The 21,133-nt window shown below is 35.6% G+C and overlaps 2 protein-coding genes across 5 annotated transcripts; one reads left to right on the forward strand and one right to left on the reverse strand.

Annotated features, from left to right (window-relative positions):
* The first annotated feature begins 241 nt into the window (after positions 1 to 241).
* Positions 242 to 16,261, forward strand: LOC149737443 (uncharacterized). 3 transcript variants are annotated; one of them, XM_089875527.1, is made up of 22 exons: positions 242 to 433; positions 1,218 to 1,307; positions 2,349 to 2,453; positions 2,929 to 3,037; positions 3,310 to 3,453; positions 4,229 to 4,362; positions 4,763 to 4,859; positions 5,081 to 5,126; positions 5,189 to 5,250; positions 5,708 to 5,818; positions 6,237 to 6,321; positions 6,911 to 6,998; positions 8,413 to 8,539; positions 9,595 to 9,712; positions 10,375 to 10,939; positions 11,299 to 11,694; positions 12,342 to 12,511; positions 12,863 to 13,002; positions 13,680 to 13,804; positions 14,078 to 14,232; positions 14,492 to 14,698; positions 15,151 to 16,261. In XM_089875527.1, the coding sequence occupies exons 1-22, from the start codon at positions 338 to 340 to the stop codon at positions 15,686 to 15,688; spliced, it is 3,708 nt and encodes a 1,235-aa protein (XP_089731653.1). In that variant the 5' UTR covers positions 242 to 337; the 3' UTR covers positions 15,689 to 16,261. The 3 variants fall into 3 exon arrangements, with proteins under 3 accessions (XP_089731653.1, XP_089731654.1, XP_089731655.1); XM_089875528.1 differs by having other exon boundaries at positions 6,914 to 6,998; XM_089875529.1 differs by having other exon boundaries at positions 243 to 433; positions 12,929 to 13,002.
* LOC149737444 (divergent protein kinase domain 2A-like) lies at positions 16,258 to 21,058 on the reverse strand. Of its 2 annotated transcripts, none has more exons than XM_089874273.1 (8): positions 20,577 to 21,058; positions 19,950 to 20,045; positions 19,165 to 19,413; positions 18,658 to 18,845; positions 18,111 to 18,257; positions 17,701 to 17,860; positions 17,172 to 17,353; positions 16,258 to 17,037 (listed from the first exon to the last, which is right to left on the reverse strand). In XM_089874273.1, exons 1-8 carry the CDS (start codon positions 20,743 to 20,745, stop codon positions 16,798 to 16,800), a joined length of 1,431 nt encoding a protein of 476 aa, XP_089730399.1. In that variant the 5' UTR covers positions 20,746 to 21,058; the 3' UTR covers positions 16,258 to 16,797. The 2 variants fall into 2 exon arrangements, with proteins under 2 accessions (XP_089730399.1, XP_089730397.1); XM_089874271.1 differs by having other exon boundaries at positions 17,172 to 17,374; positions 20,577 to 20,948.
* Between the last annotated feature and the right edge of the window lie 75 nt (positions 21,059 to 21,133).

The following is a 21,133-nucleotide window of genomic DNA, read 5'->3' on the forward strand; positions in this document are numbered from 1 at the left end:
AGCTACTGGAGATGGTTTTGTTTTTAAACTAAAACAAGTAGAAATAAAAATATTTGTGTTATATATATTATATATAAGCTGTAGTGGTTGTATTGAAACCATTCAGTGTATATTATATATAACATACATATAAATATAACATATAATATATATATTTGTATATATTCAACTTTTGGAAAAATCGGGACTAAATCCAAGGTTTTGATCAAGGAGCTCAGCCACATAAAACTAAATATATTCAACCTTTACATATTTAACAGATTGATGTGTTTGTGTTATATAGGTCTTGTTAATACCAAGTTAGATGTTGCAGTTATAACATAAGATATTGTTAATCATGTCTTGGTACTTGGATGGCAGCGATGAATCTGTTCATCGTTTGCCGAACGAAATGTTGTTTATTGGAAGACAGGATTGTGAATTGATACTAAAGGTAGGAGTTTAGCTTTAACTTGGTTGGTTTATTTTGACTTTTGTAATCAGTATTTATACCAGGGGTGGTTTTCTAGTCTACTGACTAAATTAGTCGCTGCGTAAATTAGATTTAGCTTTCATTAGTCGCCTGGCTAAACCTTGGTTGACTTGCCCAACTAACTTCTGTGTTAAGTAATGCACAGAAATTTAGTCAGCTGACTAAACGTAAAAATACATTGAGGAAATGTTAGTTGACCGACTGTAGACATGGTAGCCATATTGACCGTGACCAACTAACTTTGTTCGATAAGCGTGAATATCATTGCAGGTTGCTTCTGCGTTGAGCATAATTTTCACAATATTTTTTTAGAGGATTTTTGTCAAAAAAATTTTTTTTATTTGGATTTTGGCGGTATTGTATTAAGATTTATTATGGTAGTAATAGTATTAATTACAAATGACCTGTACATGGATTTTCTTCCAATAAGCAAAAAAAGGAAAACATAAATATTTGCAGAGCATTTTTTACAGCTTGGTGTTTATGTGTTTAAAATTGGATTATTGTTATAATTGTACATTGTTTATAGAATTGAATTATATATACAAAAAATAGTTATTTTAATAAAACTTTTTATTTTGGAGTTACAGTAAGAATAAAAATGACAATTTTCGTTACATATAAACTGTTACTAAAAGCCGGATTTAAGTTTTTATTTTTATATTTTATATATATATATATATTTTTTTACAGTATAATTATATAGGATTGGTTTTTAATTTTAAATCACACTTAATTATTTCAGTCGAAAAGTGTAGACAAGCAACATGCAGTAATGAACTATGACATCATACAACAAGCATTCAGAATCAAAGATCTTGGAAGTCTCAATGGGGTTCGTCCGATTCAGCCGTCTTTCTAATTATCTTACTTTATTAAGCAGCATGCTGCTATTTTTAGCCAGAACTATGCAATGCATGTCAATTACCAAGTTAAACTATGTCTGTGTGTGGTGAGTTGTATTATCTTGGTACTTAAAGGCTTATTAAATAGAAGCACTTGGTTTAAATAGATAAAGAAAGACAGCAATGGCACCAAAACATTATTCAAGCATATATATATAATTGAAAAACACATTGTCTGTTATGATCTACAAACCTGTAAGAATTAAGCTTATTTAAAAAATATAAAAACAAAGACAATTAAATCAAATGATAGTTTTGTAACATGTGAAAGTATTTCACTAATGTTATTTGATCTGATGTATGTTTCTTTCATTGTACATTGTGTGTACAGTGTAGTGAATACTATTATCTCATCTCAACTGATCCATTGTATAAAGCCCTGCTAATCCTTTTGTATTATGACCTTTCATTAAATATTTATCATGTTTTATAATGTGTCAGACTGTTAAAGTACTTACACCAGATTGGTTTAAATAATGTACATTTGAAATATGTATTGTGGTACATAGTAACAGCATATAGAACTTTATAAAACTGTTCCATTTATTTAATAGTCCTTTACCATACTTAAGTAAAAATATAAGTTAAAAGCTGTTTTTAAGATTCTTTCTATACATCAGGCATTGTAAAGATGATTTTTAATAAACCCAACATTAATATTATTACATAACATTGTTTGTAAGATTAGTTTGCTGCATAGTTTTTTAGCTTAATTTGCTGTTTTACATTCTTATGATACCATACCTAACTAAATATCATGTTATTTTACCAGGGTTTAAAGTAAACACAAAAGTTTTAGTATCAACCTATGCCTAATGTTATTTACATTATACCTATTGAGGGTTATGTTTTCTTATATCAGAAGTTCCAGAACCCATTATAATGTTTGTATATTGATTTAATATTTTAAGCCGTTGTTCACTTAAGTTGTTTTGCTTGCAATCAATCAAACTATTTTGTTGTTTATTTAGACCTTTGTCAACGAAACAAGGTTACCTGAGCAAGTGTACATCACAATGAAGGAGGGAGACGTCATACGATTCGGTTACGATACTCAAACCTTCATCATTTCAAAGGTAAGCTTTCAACTCAGCCAAGATTGTTGATAGTTCTCATATGAACTTGGGTCATACAATGCTTCATTATCTTCTATAGGAATTTCATGCCTAGCATACTCTAAAGGTCACTTTGTAAACTTACAATACATTTTAAAGCTCTAGTTAGTAGTTACCATCGATGTTAGAAATTATAGTTTTTTTTGTAAGTTTTTTTTTCCTAGGGCAAGACACTTATTGCGATTGCTCCAACCCAGTGGCCACCAATGGGTTATCCCAATTGTCAGCCATCTATAAAACAATCGCCCACAAAGTTACACGCATGGTAACTCTTAACCTGGCACGAGGTGTATGAAACAGAACACCTGTGTAAGCTGTGTTATAACGACTGTTGTTACCCTGCAAGTTACAGTCATTATATGATTCTCTGCTTCCCACCACGCAAGGATAAAGCAAATTAGGTTTATAAAGTATTTTTACTCTGTATATTATGTAGAAATCAAGAACGCACCGCGAGAAGAAGTCTGATATCTCCAATCATTTATTGAAGAAACCAAAAAAGCAATCTTCAACATCTTTGTCAACTACTACCTCTTCTTCATCAGGTGGTTATCTGTGATACTGTAGGAATGTAGGTTAACATGGGTAATACTAAGCCCCAAATCATGACCAAGTGGGGTTCAGTCTCAAGCTAGTCTAGAAAGGCACGATGTGTATGAAAGAGAACACAGTGTTATAGAACTGTTGTTGCCTCGCCACAGAAAGATAAAAATTAATTCGTTCCATTTATTCATTCATTTTTTATTATCGCTTAAATTTAAAGTCAAACCATTGTTCCGTAATTATAATTACAACAACCATCATCATGTACATGTAGAATCTACAGAGAAGGCCCCATCCACCCCTTCCAAGAAATCTGAACAATATTACTTTGAGATACCAACCAAAGACACAAAGTCAATAAGAAGTGCGAAAACCGATGATGAATTGGATAAAATACCAACAAAAGATAAAACGAATAGTAAATTGTTTTTGTTTTATACAGGGTCACAGGGATCCAAATAAATTTACACCCATTAACCTGTAGTTGTCAAACATAGGGAACCTCATTGATTAATGTGGTGAATGCAATATACTTTGACTCTGCTTGTTTGTATAGACACCTAACAGCAGGGTAAAATCTAGGGTGACATTGTTAAAATACAGTTACACTTACAGTTGTCACACATAGGGAACCTCATTAATTAACGTGGTGAATGCAATATACTTTGGCTCTGCTTGTTTGTATAGACACCTAACAGCAGGGTAAAATCTAGGGTGACATTGTTAAAATACAGTTACACTTACAGTTGTCACACATAGGAAACCTCATTAATTAACGTGGTGAATGCAATATACTTTGACTCTGCTTGTTTGTATAGACACCTAACAGCAGGGTAAAATCTAGGGTGACATTGTTAAAATACAGTTACACTTACAGTTGTCACACATAGGGAACCTCATTGATTAATGTGGTGAATGCAATATACTTTGACTCTGCTTGTTTGTATAGACACCTAACAGCAGGGTAAAATCTAGGGTGACATTGTTAAAATACAGTTACACTTACAGTTGTTACACATAGGGAACCTCATTAATTAACGTGGTGAATGCAATATACTTTGGCTCTGCTTGTTTGTATACCCACCTGACAACAGGCCATCAGGGTAGACTTGTCAACAGACATCTTACATTTCAGTATAAACAATAGATCATTGTTCCATAACATAAGATAATAATGTTGATTATGATGTCAGATACGCCACCGAAACCAAGCCCAGCATCTTTTACTATTGATATAAAAGGCAACCAACAAGTTGTGAATGGAGTAAAGAACCTTCAACATTACGCTTCATTACGGAAATCAAAACAAACCAACTCCCAAGAATCAGTAAGAATGTTAAGATTAAAGATTTTGTACCAACTTTTATAACTATGTGAAAATAAGTAGATATTTCCAAACCACTCACATTAGGCCCTGGAGGACCCTGTGGCCTGATCTCTTTATTTGCGATCTTTTCATCTGTAATGCATGAGAGTCAAACTCTCCCTGTTTCCCCTGCACTGTTAACAGTTTGCTGCCCACCACACAGATCACCCCCTCCCCTAGATCTAAATCCCAGGTCCCATGGCATGCCACACTGCAGTAACTCACCTATATAGAATGTGCATATACACGGTTGGGGTAATGGACCAACTCTGACCTAAATCCCAGGTCCCATGACCTAAATCCCAGGTCCCATGACACTCAACCTCACCCACATAAAATATAACTGTATCCATATTTTTAGAAGGAAACCTCCAACTCAGTGGATAAATGGTTTGCTTTGAATAAACCAAACCGTGGATTGGATGTCACGCCGAAAAAACTAAACAACTCAGAGTCTGGTAAGTTGCAAGTTATTTTTTAAATTGCTATATGCTGTAACCTAAATACTCAAAACGTATAATGTTGGAATTTTTAATTTAAATATATATGTATTCATATATTAGTTTTAAAATCTAAGTTAATTTTGTCTACAAGTAACCGTTTCTCAAAGCAAGCATTTTTTACTTTTATAACAGTTTATTACTCATTACTCCTCACGTCAATGATATTTTTTAAACAGATAAAAAAGCAAAAATGTCAAAATCAAACAGTAAAGAAAGCATCAGGTAAACATCTATACAACAATCTGTTAGAAAACAAACCTAATTTTAAATATTTTTATTTCCAGAAAAATTTCTCAAACATCAGTGGCCCCTATGTTAAGTGCATCTCCTCAAAGACCAAACAAAAGTATTTATCATTACCCAATGCATTTATCTGAATGCTTGTTTTTTTTTATATATAGTACTGTGGTATGATGTATTGTAGGTGGGGTAAAATGGGACGTGTTTTCAATTTTTTTTGTCTTATCTGGTAGTAACAGCTACAAAGCATTTATTTATAGCAGCGAGCATCATAGCTACCTAACATGTAGGGTATGCATGCAAGCCCTTGAATAGGTTACAATACCCTGTATCAGTAATGTAGCAGCGCATGGTCTACACAGTGTTCTCTTGTTTTAAAAATCTGCCCTATGTTAAACAATATAGCACAAATGCATATTTTTTAATCCTGATTTTAACACGCTCTTTTAGAGTAGTTATATGGTTCTGTAAATATTCTTTTCTTTACTGCACCAAATGGGACAAGCAAATAGAGTAAAAACTTGTCCCATCTTACCCCAAGTATTATATTTACATTTTCCCAGCACGAGGAACAAACTCAGCAACCCACAGTTTAAGATCAAGCGTGGCGAGCAAAAATAAAAGTGTCGCTTCATCTGTGAAACAGGGAAAGGATAAACTATGCAAAGAAGGAGGCAAGGACAATTATTTCACTTTTTCTGTTTAGTTTTTGTTAAGCAACAATATATTTAACAACATTTGTTTGATATGTAACAATTTCTGTTTTGTTCATTTTAGTTTTTTTTAAAGCAAATCCACATTTACTTAATATAAGTTTATATTATATTTATATATTATATACTTATAAATTTTTAAAATGGTTTTTCAGCGCATTTGGTGTATAAAACATTAATTTTATTTCAATGTTTTGTGTTTTATTTATTAAGACTTCATTAGTGAAAATTATTAGGATAAAATTAACACCACAAAAGAATAGGTGAAAAATACTATTACATTATGCCTGGTAGCAGAAATAAAAAAATATTGGAAATTTATATTAGTTTTACCATTTTGAATGTAATGTAAATATATAATACGATGTTTATAACACAGATAACCATTCAAAATCTGAGGGGAAAAAGTCTCACAAAAGCAGTTCATCCTCAAGCAGTAGCAGCAGCAGCAGCAGTAGCAGTAGGTATGTAAACCAATTTTAGTATACAATGGTGGCGTGGCCCCAAAAAATGGACGGTTTAATCTAAGAAAATAAGGAAAAGTTTCAATTTACAAAAAAAAGTATTATAGGAAAGGCGTGACCCCTGAAACCACTGGCTGCGCCACTTTATAATAGTATTTAAATAATCGAAGAAGGAATATTAAATATATATATATAAGAGACAGAGTGAGGACACCATTAGCACATAATATCCAAATATTCTGATCGTGTTTTAAACAATTAACAACCGTCAACGGGAGTTGTGAGGATACTGTTTTGTAATTCTTTGAATTTTCTTTGTTTATTACCAAATACGACGGGAAAATAGACTGAAAAGGTGTCCCATTCTCCCCCACCCTACTATATACAAAAAGTGTAAAATGAACATGTAATTTGTAATATTTTCTAATATCATCTATTATGTACAGACTACAGATTCTAACTAATGCAAAATTTAAAATAAAACGAGTTTTCCATTAGTCACTAATTCATCTTCAAAATTAATAATTAGTTATTTCCTATCAGCGTTTTTCTCATTAGTTATTAATAGCTAAAGAACAAACTTCTCCAGCAGTTCATCTTCAAAACCAAGCCACACTGGGACTTATACCATAGAGGGCGACAAAGAGCCAAAGAAAACAACAGGAGATTTAGAACAGGTACCTTTGCTGCCCCTAGTGGAAACTAAGGATATTTCCTCAAAGTTTAATTTGAAACATAATGCCCCTCCCCTATATTATATTTAATAATGCTTTGTATTTGTTGGTAATGTATACTTAGTTATGGACAATAGAAACACTATTCAGTTTCATCTCTTTCTGTATCGACTGACTGACCTCAGCAGATGGTTTTCTATTTATGCCGTGTTTGCTTTCAAGTAATGTTTGAACAAATCGTAACTTCTGCAACAAGATTGCATCTGTTGAGTTTAGTATCGCTTCATCGCTGTGTTGGCGTAATATATGTTTGTTTTGTTGAGGTTATTAAGGGTTTACTAAGATATAGTCTGCAGGAAATGGTTTAGTATGAGCTGTTTTTATCAGGTGTTCAAATATAGTAGTTGAAATGGTAATGTTAATTAGGAAGATAGGCGCTAAACTTTTAAAAACACCATCGGGGGTTTGGATAGTTAGACGCGCATTTATGTAAATCAAATCTAACTTATTTGTTGCAATGTTTTTTGACAAAAGCAGTGCAGAAATCCTAGGATAGGCCTGTCTACTGTCTACCCTGCCATTCCAGTTTTGACACCTATGTTAGGAAAAAGTTGGGAAGTTCATTTTCCTTTCATTCTTGATTGCTTTGGCGTGTTCTATTTATTGAAGTACTTTGATAGTGGAGACAATTGCCCTTCAGTGTTCATATCCATGCAAGTAGCAAAGCTTTATAATAGTAAGAGTGTATCATGAGTGGGGTGGGGGAGTGGCGTTTGTGCTTTCAGTATTAAGTGCTTTGGTGGTTTTGTTTGAATTGTGTTTGAATGAAAACACTGTGGCCTGAGATTGTGGGAAATTTTACTTGCCTTTTATTTGCCAACTTCTCACAGCAACCATATATCATAAGTTGCCCGCTTGCCAGCCTTGCGCAAATTTAAATAAGTTCAATAACAGGCTTCTTATTAAATTTCTTTGTTAAGAAGAATTGATCTTTTGAGTTAATTCGCTGTAAGTTAAGAATAAGATAAAAAGGTGTTATTTCTTTGAAGGTGTTTCCAGATATACAGAAACACAGTGTTGTAGTTTACAAGATAGTTTGTTTACTTGGCGCAAACGAATGTTTTATTACTAGAAGAGATTTGAAAGGACTTTGTATAAGATGTGATGTTGTGATGTTATGTTTTATCTCTTAACTTTTTTGAATGAATAAAAAAGTTAAAGTTTTATAGCAGGTTTTTGTATGATGACTGCTTGTTTTGTCACTATACTCTGTCATTTTGTTTAAAATTTGTTCAAACTTTTTTTGTAGTTTTTATTATTATTTTCTTTTCTTCGGTATAGGGTGTTTATGTATTAAATAGGTTGCCTATTATATCCACTTACATTTGTATATACTGTGTTTTATGAACGAATATAGATTGGTGGGGCGGGAACGGACGCTACTGAGTTACGAACAAATTGGGTGAATGAATGGGTGAATCAACACCAGATACCAACTCATCCAATCAACACACAACCACAACCGACCGATTCTCCAGATGAAGGTAAATAGTTACAACTAAATTTGTTTTTAATAAATTTAGTGATTATCACAATATACTGTGAATCTAACCCTGATCTGGTATAAAAAAATCTAAAATATAGATTAATAAATTTATATGGCATGAAACATTTAGCAGGAAATGTTGTTTTCATGCAGCTCATGCAAAAACACGCAAGTTATTTAATTCTATTTGAATAAGAGACTGACGATGCCATTGAGGCGAAGTATATATCTTTAATACAACAATTGGTTGGACTTGATTTTATCTGTTACATTTTCGTAGCACCAGATCCAACCAAGGTTGCTCTTCTCTACAGCAGAAATGTGTTAACACATAGGCGCCAATATTTTCGAAAACCATATTGGATTTGAAATCATGTTTTTTACATCTAAATGTAATTTTTTAAACAATTTTCTTCCTGTTTAGTGGTATTTAGACTCATAGGTGCCAAACCTGGATTAATCAGTTAACATTACAATCAATAAGTTAGATTTGTTCCAAAAAATATGTGTTTACTATCCATAAAAAGATTGGCACCTACTATAATGGTCATATGATTATGTACACACGACACACCTAATGGTGTAGGACTGTAGGGTACAGTTTAGAGAATACGTTCTGTTATCCCCGCGCCTTTTTACTATTCCTGTCCCCCTTACAAGTAAAAGTTGGATACATATGCCCTTGCACACTGTATTGATTAGTAAACATCCTAACCAATGAGAAGATATCTATTAAAAGAATGTATGTCTGACTATCCCCGCCTCAATTACAATCAATCAGTTAAATTTGTTTGACAGGATTGTGTCTAACTATCCCCGCCTTAATTACAATTTACAATAATAAGTTAAACTTGTTTCACAGGATTGTGTCTAACTATCCCTACCTCCCTTGCGTTTTAAAAAGTTTGAAGCCTATGCTCATACACACTACACTAATTACGAATTAGTGGATTTATTTAAAAAGAGTGTGTGTTTAGCTACCCCTGCCTACCTTGCATGTAAAAATCCTATGCTTATAAATATTTGTATCTACTTCCTACAAACCTTAAACAGACATGAGTCGATCGGGATCCGAGGGTCATCGTGTACGACGTTCGCTACCAGCTATACCACATAATGCAGTGCAAGCTGCCAGGGCTGCAGCTGCTAGATCAAGGAAAGATTCGAACAGGTCAGTGTTTTATCAGTTTAGCATATTAATACAATACATATAAAGCATATTTATATAACCGGTCAGTGTTGTATTATTATATTCTGTTACTTCTGCTTCCAGGCATAATGTAAAATAGTATTTTATGATCGTATGGTATATTAAATGTTAATTTTACTGTTTTATTATTATTTTCGGAAACAAACTAAATCCTATTTAAAAACAAAAATTTAATTATTTTGCATAACTGGACCAGTGGACATGTTATTTCTTAATCTGTGGGTTTAGCATTCATGCTTTTAAAAAACTTTACCTAAGTAGGTTTAGCCTTAGTTTTTTTAACGACTGTCATTTCGCTGCTAAATCCCTTTTTTTTTTTTAATTATCTTCGTTACTGTATTTAAAAATCAAATTAATTAAAAAAACTGGGAATTAGGAGCAAAACGACAGTCATTAAAATCATGCTAGGGGTGAACACTACTTAAGTAAAGTTTCAAATAAATACATTGTGAAGCTGTAATAAATCAGACAAAATATGAAATAACTCAGTTATTTGGTAATTATGTGAATTCAGTAATTTAATATAGTTCAAAGAGGCAAATAAAACATATGTTGTATTACATTGCATTGTTCAGTAATATAATATAGTTGAAAGAGAAAATAAGACATATATTACATTACAGTTCAACATCATCTAATGATAGAAGCAAAGCATTCTCGCAGCAAGACGACGACTTCAACGCAGATGTTTCCCAACAACACTTAGTCAGCCAAACTTATGCAGATGAAGAAAACGAGTTACTTATAAAACCAATACCGTCCAAAAAATCCTCAACAAAAGTTACTCCTGTTGACAACAACACAACTGATGACGTGGGCCCTCCATTGGTTGACATTGTTCGCAATTTTAAAGAAACATCAGGAAACACTCGTCCCTCTCGACCAAGAAGACCATTATCCGGTAAAACTCCCAAAGAGTCCTCTCCATCCTCACGGGAGTCCTCCACAGAGCGTATACCTCCTCTTCTCCGTTCCAACAGTTTTACCAAAGAGAAGCCGAGCGGAGTGGTTCCGGACTCAGAGATCCCAGATGCAACTTGTAAGATATCAGGGGTTCCTCCTCTCATCCGATCAAACAGCTTCTCGAAACCCCATCCAGGGATATCTGAGGAATTAATCCCAAGAATATCGGCCGAGAGCGATTCTTCAAGTGTTTCCGAAGTTGAGTTACAAGACTTATCAACTAAAGTAAGACACGATTGTTGAAGTAATGGATAAAGTCGTTCCTAAATCATATGAGGTCTCATGGCTTGCCACTCTGTAGAATGTAGAACCTCAATACAATATTGGGCTAATGGTCAACTCTGGCCTTAATTTGGATTTGTGATTTCTACTAAAACATAAATCATACCCAAAGTTCTATTTTCACTGTTGTTTATTACCGAAAATTATTTATCTGTTTAAAAACAGTAGGAAATACAAAATAAATAAAATAACCTGTATTTCATACTAGGAAATTCGTTTGATACAAGTTCAGCCGCTAAAAAATTATTTACATTATGACTGGTAGCTGAAATAATAGGAAAAATAAACTAAATTGTTTCCAGGTGCTCCCAAGTTCCACCATTCCCTCGCACCAGTTTGATGATTCAAGCGTTGTTAGTTTAGCCGATGGTCACTCAGATGACAAATGGAGTCGTCCAAGTCCACGCAGGGCACTCAGTGAACGAATTAAAACTTCCAAGGGCGAACCACTAAGTGCGCGGTTAAGGCTCGACCAATCAAAATCCAACAAAAGCCTCGCGCAACGAGCGAAAAAAACTTCCCCACAATTGAGTCGCAGACTTAGTAGCGATACTTTGAGCACGAAAGCGAAAAGTCGATCTTCCACACCAAGTTCTACCTCCGCTACCACGGCAAGTAACCCTACTGTTAGTAATCGTTCACCTCAAACATCAAGGGGAAAGAAGCTGGATTTTACGAGAAGATCACTTGGCTCACAGGTGGGTTGGACAAGAGGGTTAAGCTTTAGCTTAATATTCTTCTGGTTAAATGTTATAACATGGTTGTCTTGTTTCATGCACTTCATGTCTGCTTACTAATTATATATTAACATTCCGTAAGTTTGGTGCAATGAAGTATTTTGCCCAAAGAAACACATGTCCACAATGGTAGCAGCGCCGGGCCTCGAACCCCTATCCTTTGTCCTAGATGTAGACACTCCAACCAAGAGTTTACGGGTTCAAGGCTCGTCGCTGCTACCATTGTGGACGTATGTGGCTTTGAGCAAGACACTTAACAGGCACCCTAACCACTATATCACGTTGGACTAACCATAATGGTAGCGACGTTGGGCTTGAAACGGTATCCTCTCTCCTAGATGTGGCATCCCCAGACCTACCTTATTGGTGCTTGATCATTTTTTGTTATTTTTTCTCTTTTTTAATGTATGGCTCAAATGACTGACAATTTTAACAACCCATAAGTGATCATTGGATTGGAGAAGTTGTCCTAAATAATCTTGCCCAAGGAAGCACGCTCACAATGGTAACAGCGTCATGCCTTGAGCCTGTATCCTCTGTCCTAGATGCGCCACTTTAACCACTATACCGCATGGTCAAACTAACCTGCATAAATTTAATATCACCAGACCTCGTCCACAACTTTATCCTCGGACACGGAATGTTTACGTCAAAACAATCGCCGCTCACTGGGTGGCGTAACGCGCACAAATTCAAACTCTGATTGTGAATCTTCGTTACGACTAACGAGGACTACGTTGCTGCGTCAAAACAAGGCTAAAGATTCTGATAAAAACAGGTTAAATAACATTGTAATAATAATAATGTTCAAATCAAATTCAATCAACATTTTACTTCAAAACTTACTAACAATATTGTGGAACTTTGGAATTCCTGTCTCAAATATTATGAATTCAAAATTTCTTAATCAAAACTTAGTAATACTATTGTAATAATTATATTGTTCACATCAAAACTTACTTAATATATTGTCGATTTCCTGGTTTAAATATCATTTATTTATAATTTCCCATGCAGTATGAGGCCATGCTTATTTAGTTACCATAGTTGTAACTATTTGGCAGTGTGGGTGTCTGAAAAAATATTGTTAGTTTAAATTTTTTAGACGTCATGTGGCATGCCTTTTTAGTTACCACAGCACAGCAACCACACATGCCCACAATGGCAGCGTTTACCTTCAAACTATGCATCCCAGGCCTCGCCAAGCTGAAACAACAAGCACCTCCACAACGCAACAAACAACTGATAAGAAAAAGAATAAAATAACAAGTACTCAAATAAAATATACCCTTTAAGTCTTTAAGCACTCTTTTTTTTGCGCAATAGTTTTGTACTAATTTCATGGTGTACTGATTATTGCGAAATTCCAGAGCAGGCCTGCCACCCCAGGTTAGGCACTTTATAGACACAAGGTGGATGAAAACTTAAAAGTTACCGCATACTTTGTGAAACATTGTTTTTTTTGTGATTTCTTTGAATATAAGTTGGACAAATAACCTTTTTGTGGCTCATCTGGTATAAAACATAGTGTATTTCCGACTTTCTGGCAGAGAAATACACTATGTTTTTATACCAGATGGGCCACTAAAAGATTATTTACATTGTGTCTGGTAGCAGAAGTAACAGAATAAAATTGATATAACTTACCATTATTGAGAAAATGAGAAGTTATATAGCATTATTGACACTTGTGTTTTGGCTCTTCGAGCAAAAATTTTGGCTCATTGATGTTTCAACATTTTATCCGTCTTCTTTATCAGGGTAAAATGACACTGTGTCATGAAACATCAGTTTGACAAACTGTTGGCAGAAGAGCCAAAATAGAAGTATAAATGGCATATATGAGCAACAGTATAGCTTACCATTATTATGCAGGTAGTGAGGATAAATAAGTTACATTCATTACATTTTTTTAACCATTCGTGTAACTTCACATTATTGCACAGGTCGTAGCAGCATGGAAAGATTGAACGCGCTTGCTCGGCCTCCTGCACGTCGTCTGTCTCGTTGCAGCGAAACTGAATCGTCGGACAACGAAGGTTCGCATAATCTACGATCAACAAGGAAGAGGGTGGGTAGTTTATAATAATGATAACTTTTAATAACGCTGCTACCATTGTAAGCGTATGTGTTCTTGGGCAAGACACTTAACATCAATTGCTCCAATCTAGTGGTCACCCAGTGGACAGACATGAAATAATCTTAACATTATTGCCATCCAGACACCGTGTTGGTTTGGGGTATGGTACCCCCTAAATCTAAATCTAAAGGTACCACCACATTAGAGCATCTCTCCATATACAAATTCTCAAAATTTGCCTTTCTTATCATCTTAACATTACAGGGTACTACAACTCCTGTTTCGAGGTCACGGCGCCAGTCACGTGGCAGCGTGGCTTCAACTACAGAGACCGATGGCAGTAGTGCGCTTGCCACGCAACGGACAACTACAAGTCTCGGGGCAAGGATAGTTCGGAAAAGTCGAACTCCAGATAATAGGTTTGTTGCAGAATACGTAGCCCTGTCTGACAGTATAGTAACAGCATGTGTTAGTGGATAGAAGTTGTGTTTACCAGTCAGTTTTAATTCTAATTGTCAGCCATACATTAAAAAAAGATCACAAAAACATTACCCTACAAAGTTACATACATAGTCACTCATGTAAGCAGGCACGAGGTGTATCAAACCCAGTGTTATAACGACTGTAGTTTCCCGCCTAGGACAAAGCAAGTTACATTCATTCATTACTCTATTGTAGACTCACCAGGTCAGGAAGTTTAGACCGAGCAACTTACAGATCCCGTAAGTTTGAATCCCGTCGCAAGTCAACCACACCTCATGTATATTCTGACTGCGTGTCAACCTCAGAATCTGAGTACGATGGCCAACTTGATTCCAATAACAACATGCCAACCAGTGCCAGTATAACTACTGATACAACTGATGACACATACACATACAACAGGTATTGAACAAATAGTAATAATAATTTCAACAACAATTTGGCCAAGGTTAAATATCAATAATTTGATCTTCCTTATTGTCTTTGAGAAGATTAATAAATAAATACGTTATACCGTAATAATATACATTTTTTTTATCTCTTCGAATTAGATCCCAAAGATCATGTTGTTTAAATGTAATACATAACATTTTATCTACTGTTGTTTGCTGTTAATTCTCTTCTTTTGGTTGTTTTAAATAATCTGACCTTAGATGATGTATTCGAAAAGATAAATAAAATCGTATCTTATGTTATTTTGTTATAACATAATTATTTATTTATCTCCTCGAAGACAATAGCGAAGATCAAATTATTGATATTTAACCATGGCCAAAGTGTTCCTAATTTGTTACATGTCATACAACTCAAAAACATTTCACTTAAGTTGATATTTACCTTGAAATACACACCAGGTCCCCACCCGATGGTGAAATGAGCGATGAGATAGCTCGTGCAAGTCACGATCTCGCTCGAGATTTGAGGATCTTGACTTCAAAACCACTTGACGACCTCGATTCCACTCTGACGTCATCAACCATGATGACGTCATCATCAGTTATAACAGGAGCATCCGAAGTCGATAGTTTAGATATCTCAGTTCAGCCGACGATGGTTATTCCGTCACCTCCTGCTGTAAAAACCGACGCGAAAGGACAGAGAAAAACTTGGTCGAATGGTGGCGCCCTTGATGCGTTGATGTTGTCCAATGTCTGTGCGCTCACCGAACGTTTATGCGCCGTTGCCGACTCGCTTACGGGGAAGATAGGATACCTACATGGTCGTTCGTCTCCGTATGAAGTAACCAGATCCAAAGTCCCGCTGCTGCAGCAAACATCCAGTCAGGAGATGGCGCTAGTGGTCAACAATCTACGTCACGTTGAAATGCAACTGACGCGAGCTGACGATATCGTCGACCCTGACAAGAAGCTGCAAGATTTGTTGCGACCATAAAGTAGTTGCTTGCTTAGAAACAACTAGTTGCACTTAAGTTACCACTATAGCGTAGTCAGCCGCAGTATTCTAATTGAACTTCTTATCCAAGGCGTGCCTTTACTTCTACATGCACACCACTAAGCACTGTTACTAATTACAAAGAAAATAGTTTTCGTAAAACTGGTGCCTTAATACAACATTCACGTTGTAACAGCAAGTGCCAACTGAAGATACCACTGTGTTTTCTCACGTTTCTAATCCATTTACTGTAATATACGTACTAATAAGACTTATTAATATTTATTGCAAATTTATGCTTTATAAACCGTTGATAAATTTCTCATTAATATGTAGTAGGAGGGGCAAAATGGGACATCTTTAGCACATAATTTCCAAATATCCTGAACATGTCTAAACAATTAACAACGGTCTATATTGGAGTCGTAGAAAAACAGATCTACAATTCATTGAATTTTGTTTGTTTACTACAAAATGCCACGAGAAATTTGAATAAAAAGGTGTCCCATTTTACCCCAACCCACTATATTGTTTTCTCGATTTGGGGTTCTGCAAATAAAACACAAATCCATATCCTGGCAGTTCTGGTTCCATGATTATGCATTAGTGTTACAGAGTGTAGTTATTAGGTAGACGCTACATAATACCGTTGGGTCAGATGTACACAGTAACACCAATGTATAGTAGGGTGGGGGAAGATGGGACACATTTTGCGCAGAATATCCAAATACCCTGATCGTGTTTTAAACAATTAACAACGGTCAATAGGGTGCGGATTTATATTTATTTGAATTTTCTTTGTTTACTACCAAATGTGACCAGTAAGTAGAATAATAAGGTGTCCCATCTTCACCCATCTTACTATATAATCATTAAATAAACAATATATAGTACTGTTGGGTAAGGATATCATTGCAAATATTAACCAATATTTCCTGACAGTATTCAAGCAATCAGCAACGCTCTTTTAGAGTCGTGAGGATACGGTTAAATATTTCTATAAATATTATTTGTTTACTACCAAATGGGACGGTAATAAACAATTAAATCATGTCCCACATTACCCCAACCTGGGGTTCAACAAATATCTTTGATCCCAAAATGTTAATTTAATGTAACCATTGTAGCTCAATACTAGGCAAGTTAATTCCAGCGTCTTCTGCAAGTTCACACTCCGGGTACCGATATTTAAAATCGGGAGAACAAATTCGACGTCTTTCTAAAACATTCCGCAATTGGTTTGCTGCGAGCCGCCGAATAGAATGAGACAAGGTTCGACGCTCTGGTGCGACAGCTGTTTTACCCCGGGAGCAAATATCCAGCAAGACGAACATTTGACTTGAAAAAACCTACATGAAGAAAAATTAGCTATTTTTAAATGCATAATTTTTATGTTAGTTACCTCGTATGTAACTTTGTGAGTTATAATTTTTTAAGATTTTTTTAAAATAATATGTTCATTATTTTAATAAACAAGATGTACCCCAAACTCTTTCGGATCATGAAGCAGACCACCCGGGTATTTTTTCCCCTTTCTTTCTTTCCATGTTCCTCCAAGGAAGTGACGACATATGACGTAGTAATTGACGTCATTTTCGCTGTGGTCGCAAAGATTTTCTTCTGCGATATCAACTTTTTCTTGCTTGTAACGAACTTCATATAAACCTTTGTCGTTTTTACTATTATCTGGTAAAATACAAAATTGTATTTTTACACAGTCCATGGCCTACTCAATACATTTTGTATTGAGTAGGCCATGCACAGTCAAATCTAAAAGAACGGATTTGTTTTTCAGCAAACTGTTAAAGCAGTACTATAGGGTATAAAGATGGTTTAAAGACGTTTTTGGTTAAATACGAGTGTTCTGATGTTTCTTACACTTCGTCCCCACTTACGAGTAACCGCTTATGTAACTTTGTGGGTAATTATTTTTCGGAATTGTGTTTTGGCTGAAATTAAAACAACACTGTAACCTCAGGCCTGGAGGCAGCCAAATTTATAAATGTTTTTACTTTGTTTGATGTCATAACTGTCAATCAAAATGACGTTATCAGCATTCTTGATTCTCAGTTTTCCAGTATCAGAGATTCCAATATCACGTGGTGTGAGTCGATGTAATGCAAACATGTAGTTCAAGTCGTTGTATGTAAAGTGTTCGGCAAGGTCGAGCAACTGTACATTAAACACACGTTGACTAGACTTGCATTGTGATGAATGCAACTTATTTATGCATGGCGAAGCAACACAGTCGTTATAACACGGGTGTATTGTTTCATACACCACGTGCCAGCTTACGAGTTACCACGTATGTAACTTTGTGGGCTATTACTTATTATTTTTTTGTGATGTATCTAGTAGTTGCGGTAACCACTGTACCACGGCGTCAAATAACGTTTACTTAGTTGAATGCAAACATGCTTACTTGTATTGCTACGTCCAATCTGACCTTCCACGGTGCGTCATAAAGCTCGTATAATGACGTAACAATAGACCTTCCATGCACCATAAGAGCACCACAAGACCCAACTGTCCGTTGGAACAACCAGCCTTCGTAGGGCGGGAACATTGACTGGAATAGAACGTTTTAATACGGATGTTCTTATTTCATAGACCTCGTGCCCACTTATACGAGTTACCACGTAAATGTAACTTATTTATCCTCGCATAGCGAGCAACGACAGTCGTTATAACACGGGTGCGTGTTCTGTTTCATTTTTTTCCAATCTGCATCACGTCTCCGCCTATACAGCAGTATGTTGGGGTAAGATGGTTTATATTTTCATTTTCTTTTATCGTCCCATGTGGTAGTAAATAAAGAATATCCAAAGAATTGTAAAACCATAGCCCCGCGACTTAATTAAAAGAGCGTTGTTAATTGTTAAACACGGTTGGGAAATATGGACATATAATGTGCTAACGGTATCCATTTTACCCCACAGCCACAGTACTGTATTTATAGTGGGTTTCACCTGCACCACAGACCCTGGTGACATCTTGCACGTGAAGATCAGTCTCTTCTTCTCTGTATAAGACAAATCTCTAAGTAGAACCCCACCCTGTTTATTGGCAACTCGCCTCACTATACGGTCGGCTATGCGGGTACTTGGGCATTGGAGTGGCGGCGAAATATCTTTCAGGAGATTTGGATCCAAGCGACCTGGGAGGATAAACCATATGCGTATCAAAGTTGGACTTTAAAAAAAAAACTGTCATTGCCTATATATCTATCCGGCGCCGCGTGGAATAGATACCTAATGGTAATTGCTCCAACTCAGTAGAGTATAGTCCCTTACGAGTTGCCCAAATTGTCAGCCATAGTACAAAAAGAAAACTAATTGGTAGTAAACAAATAATATTTATAGATTATAACCGTAGTCCCGCGACTCTAAAAGAGTGTTTTTAAACGTTCAAAACAAGATCAGAAAATATTGGATATAGGTGCGAACGGTATTCATGTGACCGCACAGTACTAATACCTTTAGCAGAAGTAATTTTGTTCATCGCCCGCCAACTCTTGAATACTTTACCAGCATCGCAGTTTGTTGGTTTTTTAAACTTATCGCAAATCCACTTGTTAACATTGTTACCACTTAACACTGAAGTTTCGATTTGTACAGAACATGTTTCTCCGTTGCATGGTAACGTGGATGGTAACTTGTAAGTTACATTTAATTTCACTCGGTGGAGATCCACTAACTCTCCGTATATTGACAACCAACCAGAACCTGTGCAATTAAAGCTAAAATATTTGTATGTTGAAAACTTTCTCAGCATAGGGTAGGGTAGGAGAAGATGGGATATCTTTTCATTCTGTTTTCTCGTCCCATTTAGTAACAAACCAAAAACATTCTAATAATTTTAAAACTGTGTCCTCACGACTCCCATAGACCGTTGTTAGTTGTTTAAAACACGATCAGAATAATTGGATATTACGTGCTAAAGGTGTCCCATCTTCCCTCGCAGTACTAATCCTGCATGTTACTTCCGCTACCAGCACACTGTGAATAATCCTAAACACCGGATAATACAGAGTGTTTAGAAAGTCACAGGGCATAGTTCTTATAAATTCCAACAAAATAAGAAGAGTCCAAGTCTGTATTGATGCTAACGGAGGTCACTTTCAACATCATTTAAAATTGTCATTCATATTTACCTCCTGGGTTCTATACTGAAACATGTCTGTTAATAAATAAGTAAGTGAACAGTGACTTTTCGAACACTATATATAATGGCCCATAAAAACCTATGAGGCAGTACATACGTAATGTTGGAACGTCTTCTGACAATCGAACACGATTCCTGTTTTTACAAAGCGAAGTTCCAAAGCAGGAAAAGTTTCCACACGTTGGCGATGTTGCTGTTAGGAAAAAAAATTAAAAGTTTTTGTTTTGAGATTTTCGGTTTCTCTTCAGGGTTGTTTAATAGTTTAAGATATATCATTTATTGTGCAACCTAGATCTGCCTAAGTTATTTACAATTGGTGCAATTTGCTCCAACCCACGAATTGTTAGCCATACGTTACACACATATTCGCCCTCAAAGTTATAAACATGGTAACTTGTAAGACTGTCATTTCCCCACCCCCGAGGATAAATAAGGTATAGTAGGGTGTGGGGGGGACGGGACACCTTTAGCACGTAATATCTAAATATTCTGATCTAAAAACAATTAACAACGGTCTATGGGAGTCGTGAGGATACGGTTTTATAAATCTTTGAATGTTTTTTGTTTACTAACAAATGGAACGAGAAAATAAAATGGACAGGTGTCCCATTTTCCTCCACCCTACTATACATTCATTTATTCATAATGTGTGAATTCGTTTACCGTTTTGCGCACTCACTAATTGTAAATGAACTCACAACCACTGTAATCAAGAAAACGTTACCTGACCATTTATCACTTAGTAACTTAGCTTCCAGCATCACCCTCGTTGATCCTTGGCTTCTGTGGTTATACATCTCCAACAAAACTTCTAACGTGATGAGAATGAAGATAAACACAATATATTTCCCATTCTCCCACACCGTGAGGTAGCGTTTCATTTTAAGCAACATTATAGTTGATTAAATAGAAAGAATAGAAACGACAGCACGGAATGCCCAGTGAAAATGTGACCACAATACCAGCATGCATTTGAATTGTATGCGATACAGGAAATAATTCAGTTTGGAGAGTGGAAATTGTAATTGTTGAGTATAGCATTACTGTTTTCAGCTTACACCTTGTGTTTATATATTTGTTTGTGGCATTGTACACTAATTCTCGTACGCTCTGTTACATTTGCTGCCGTGAAGATAAAAATATGTTTTGATACCGGACTTTTAAAGTACAGCGCCAACACAGAGAGTGTTGTGACGTAATAAAGCAAATTATAGCAACGCGCACGCGCGGTAAGGTTGCTTAGCAACCAAACCTCAAGATAAATGCACCATGGCAACATGA

This window comes from Ciona robusta, chromosome 3, assembly GCF_009617815.1.
Source record: "Ciona robusta chromosome 3, ASM961781v2".
Taxonomy (NCBI): domain Eukaryota; kingdom Metazoa; phylum Chordata; class Ascidiacea; order Phlebobranchia; family Cionidae; genus Ciona; species Ciona robusta.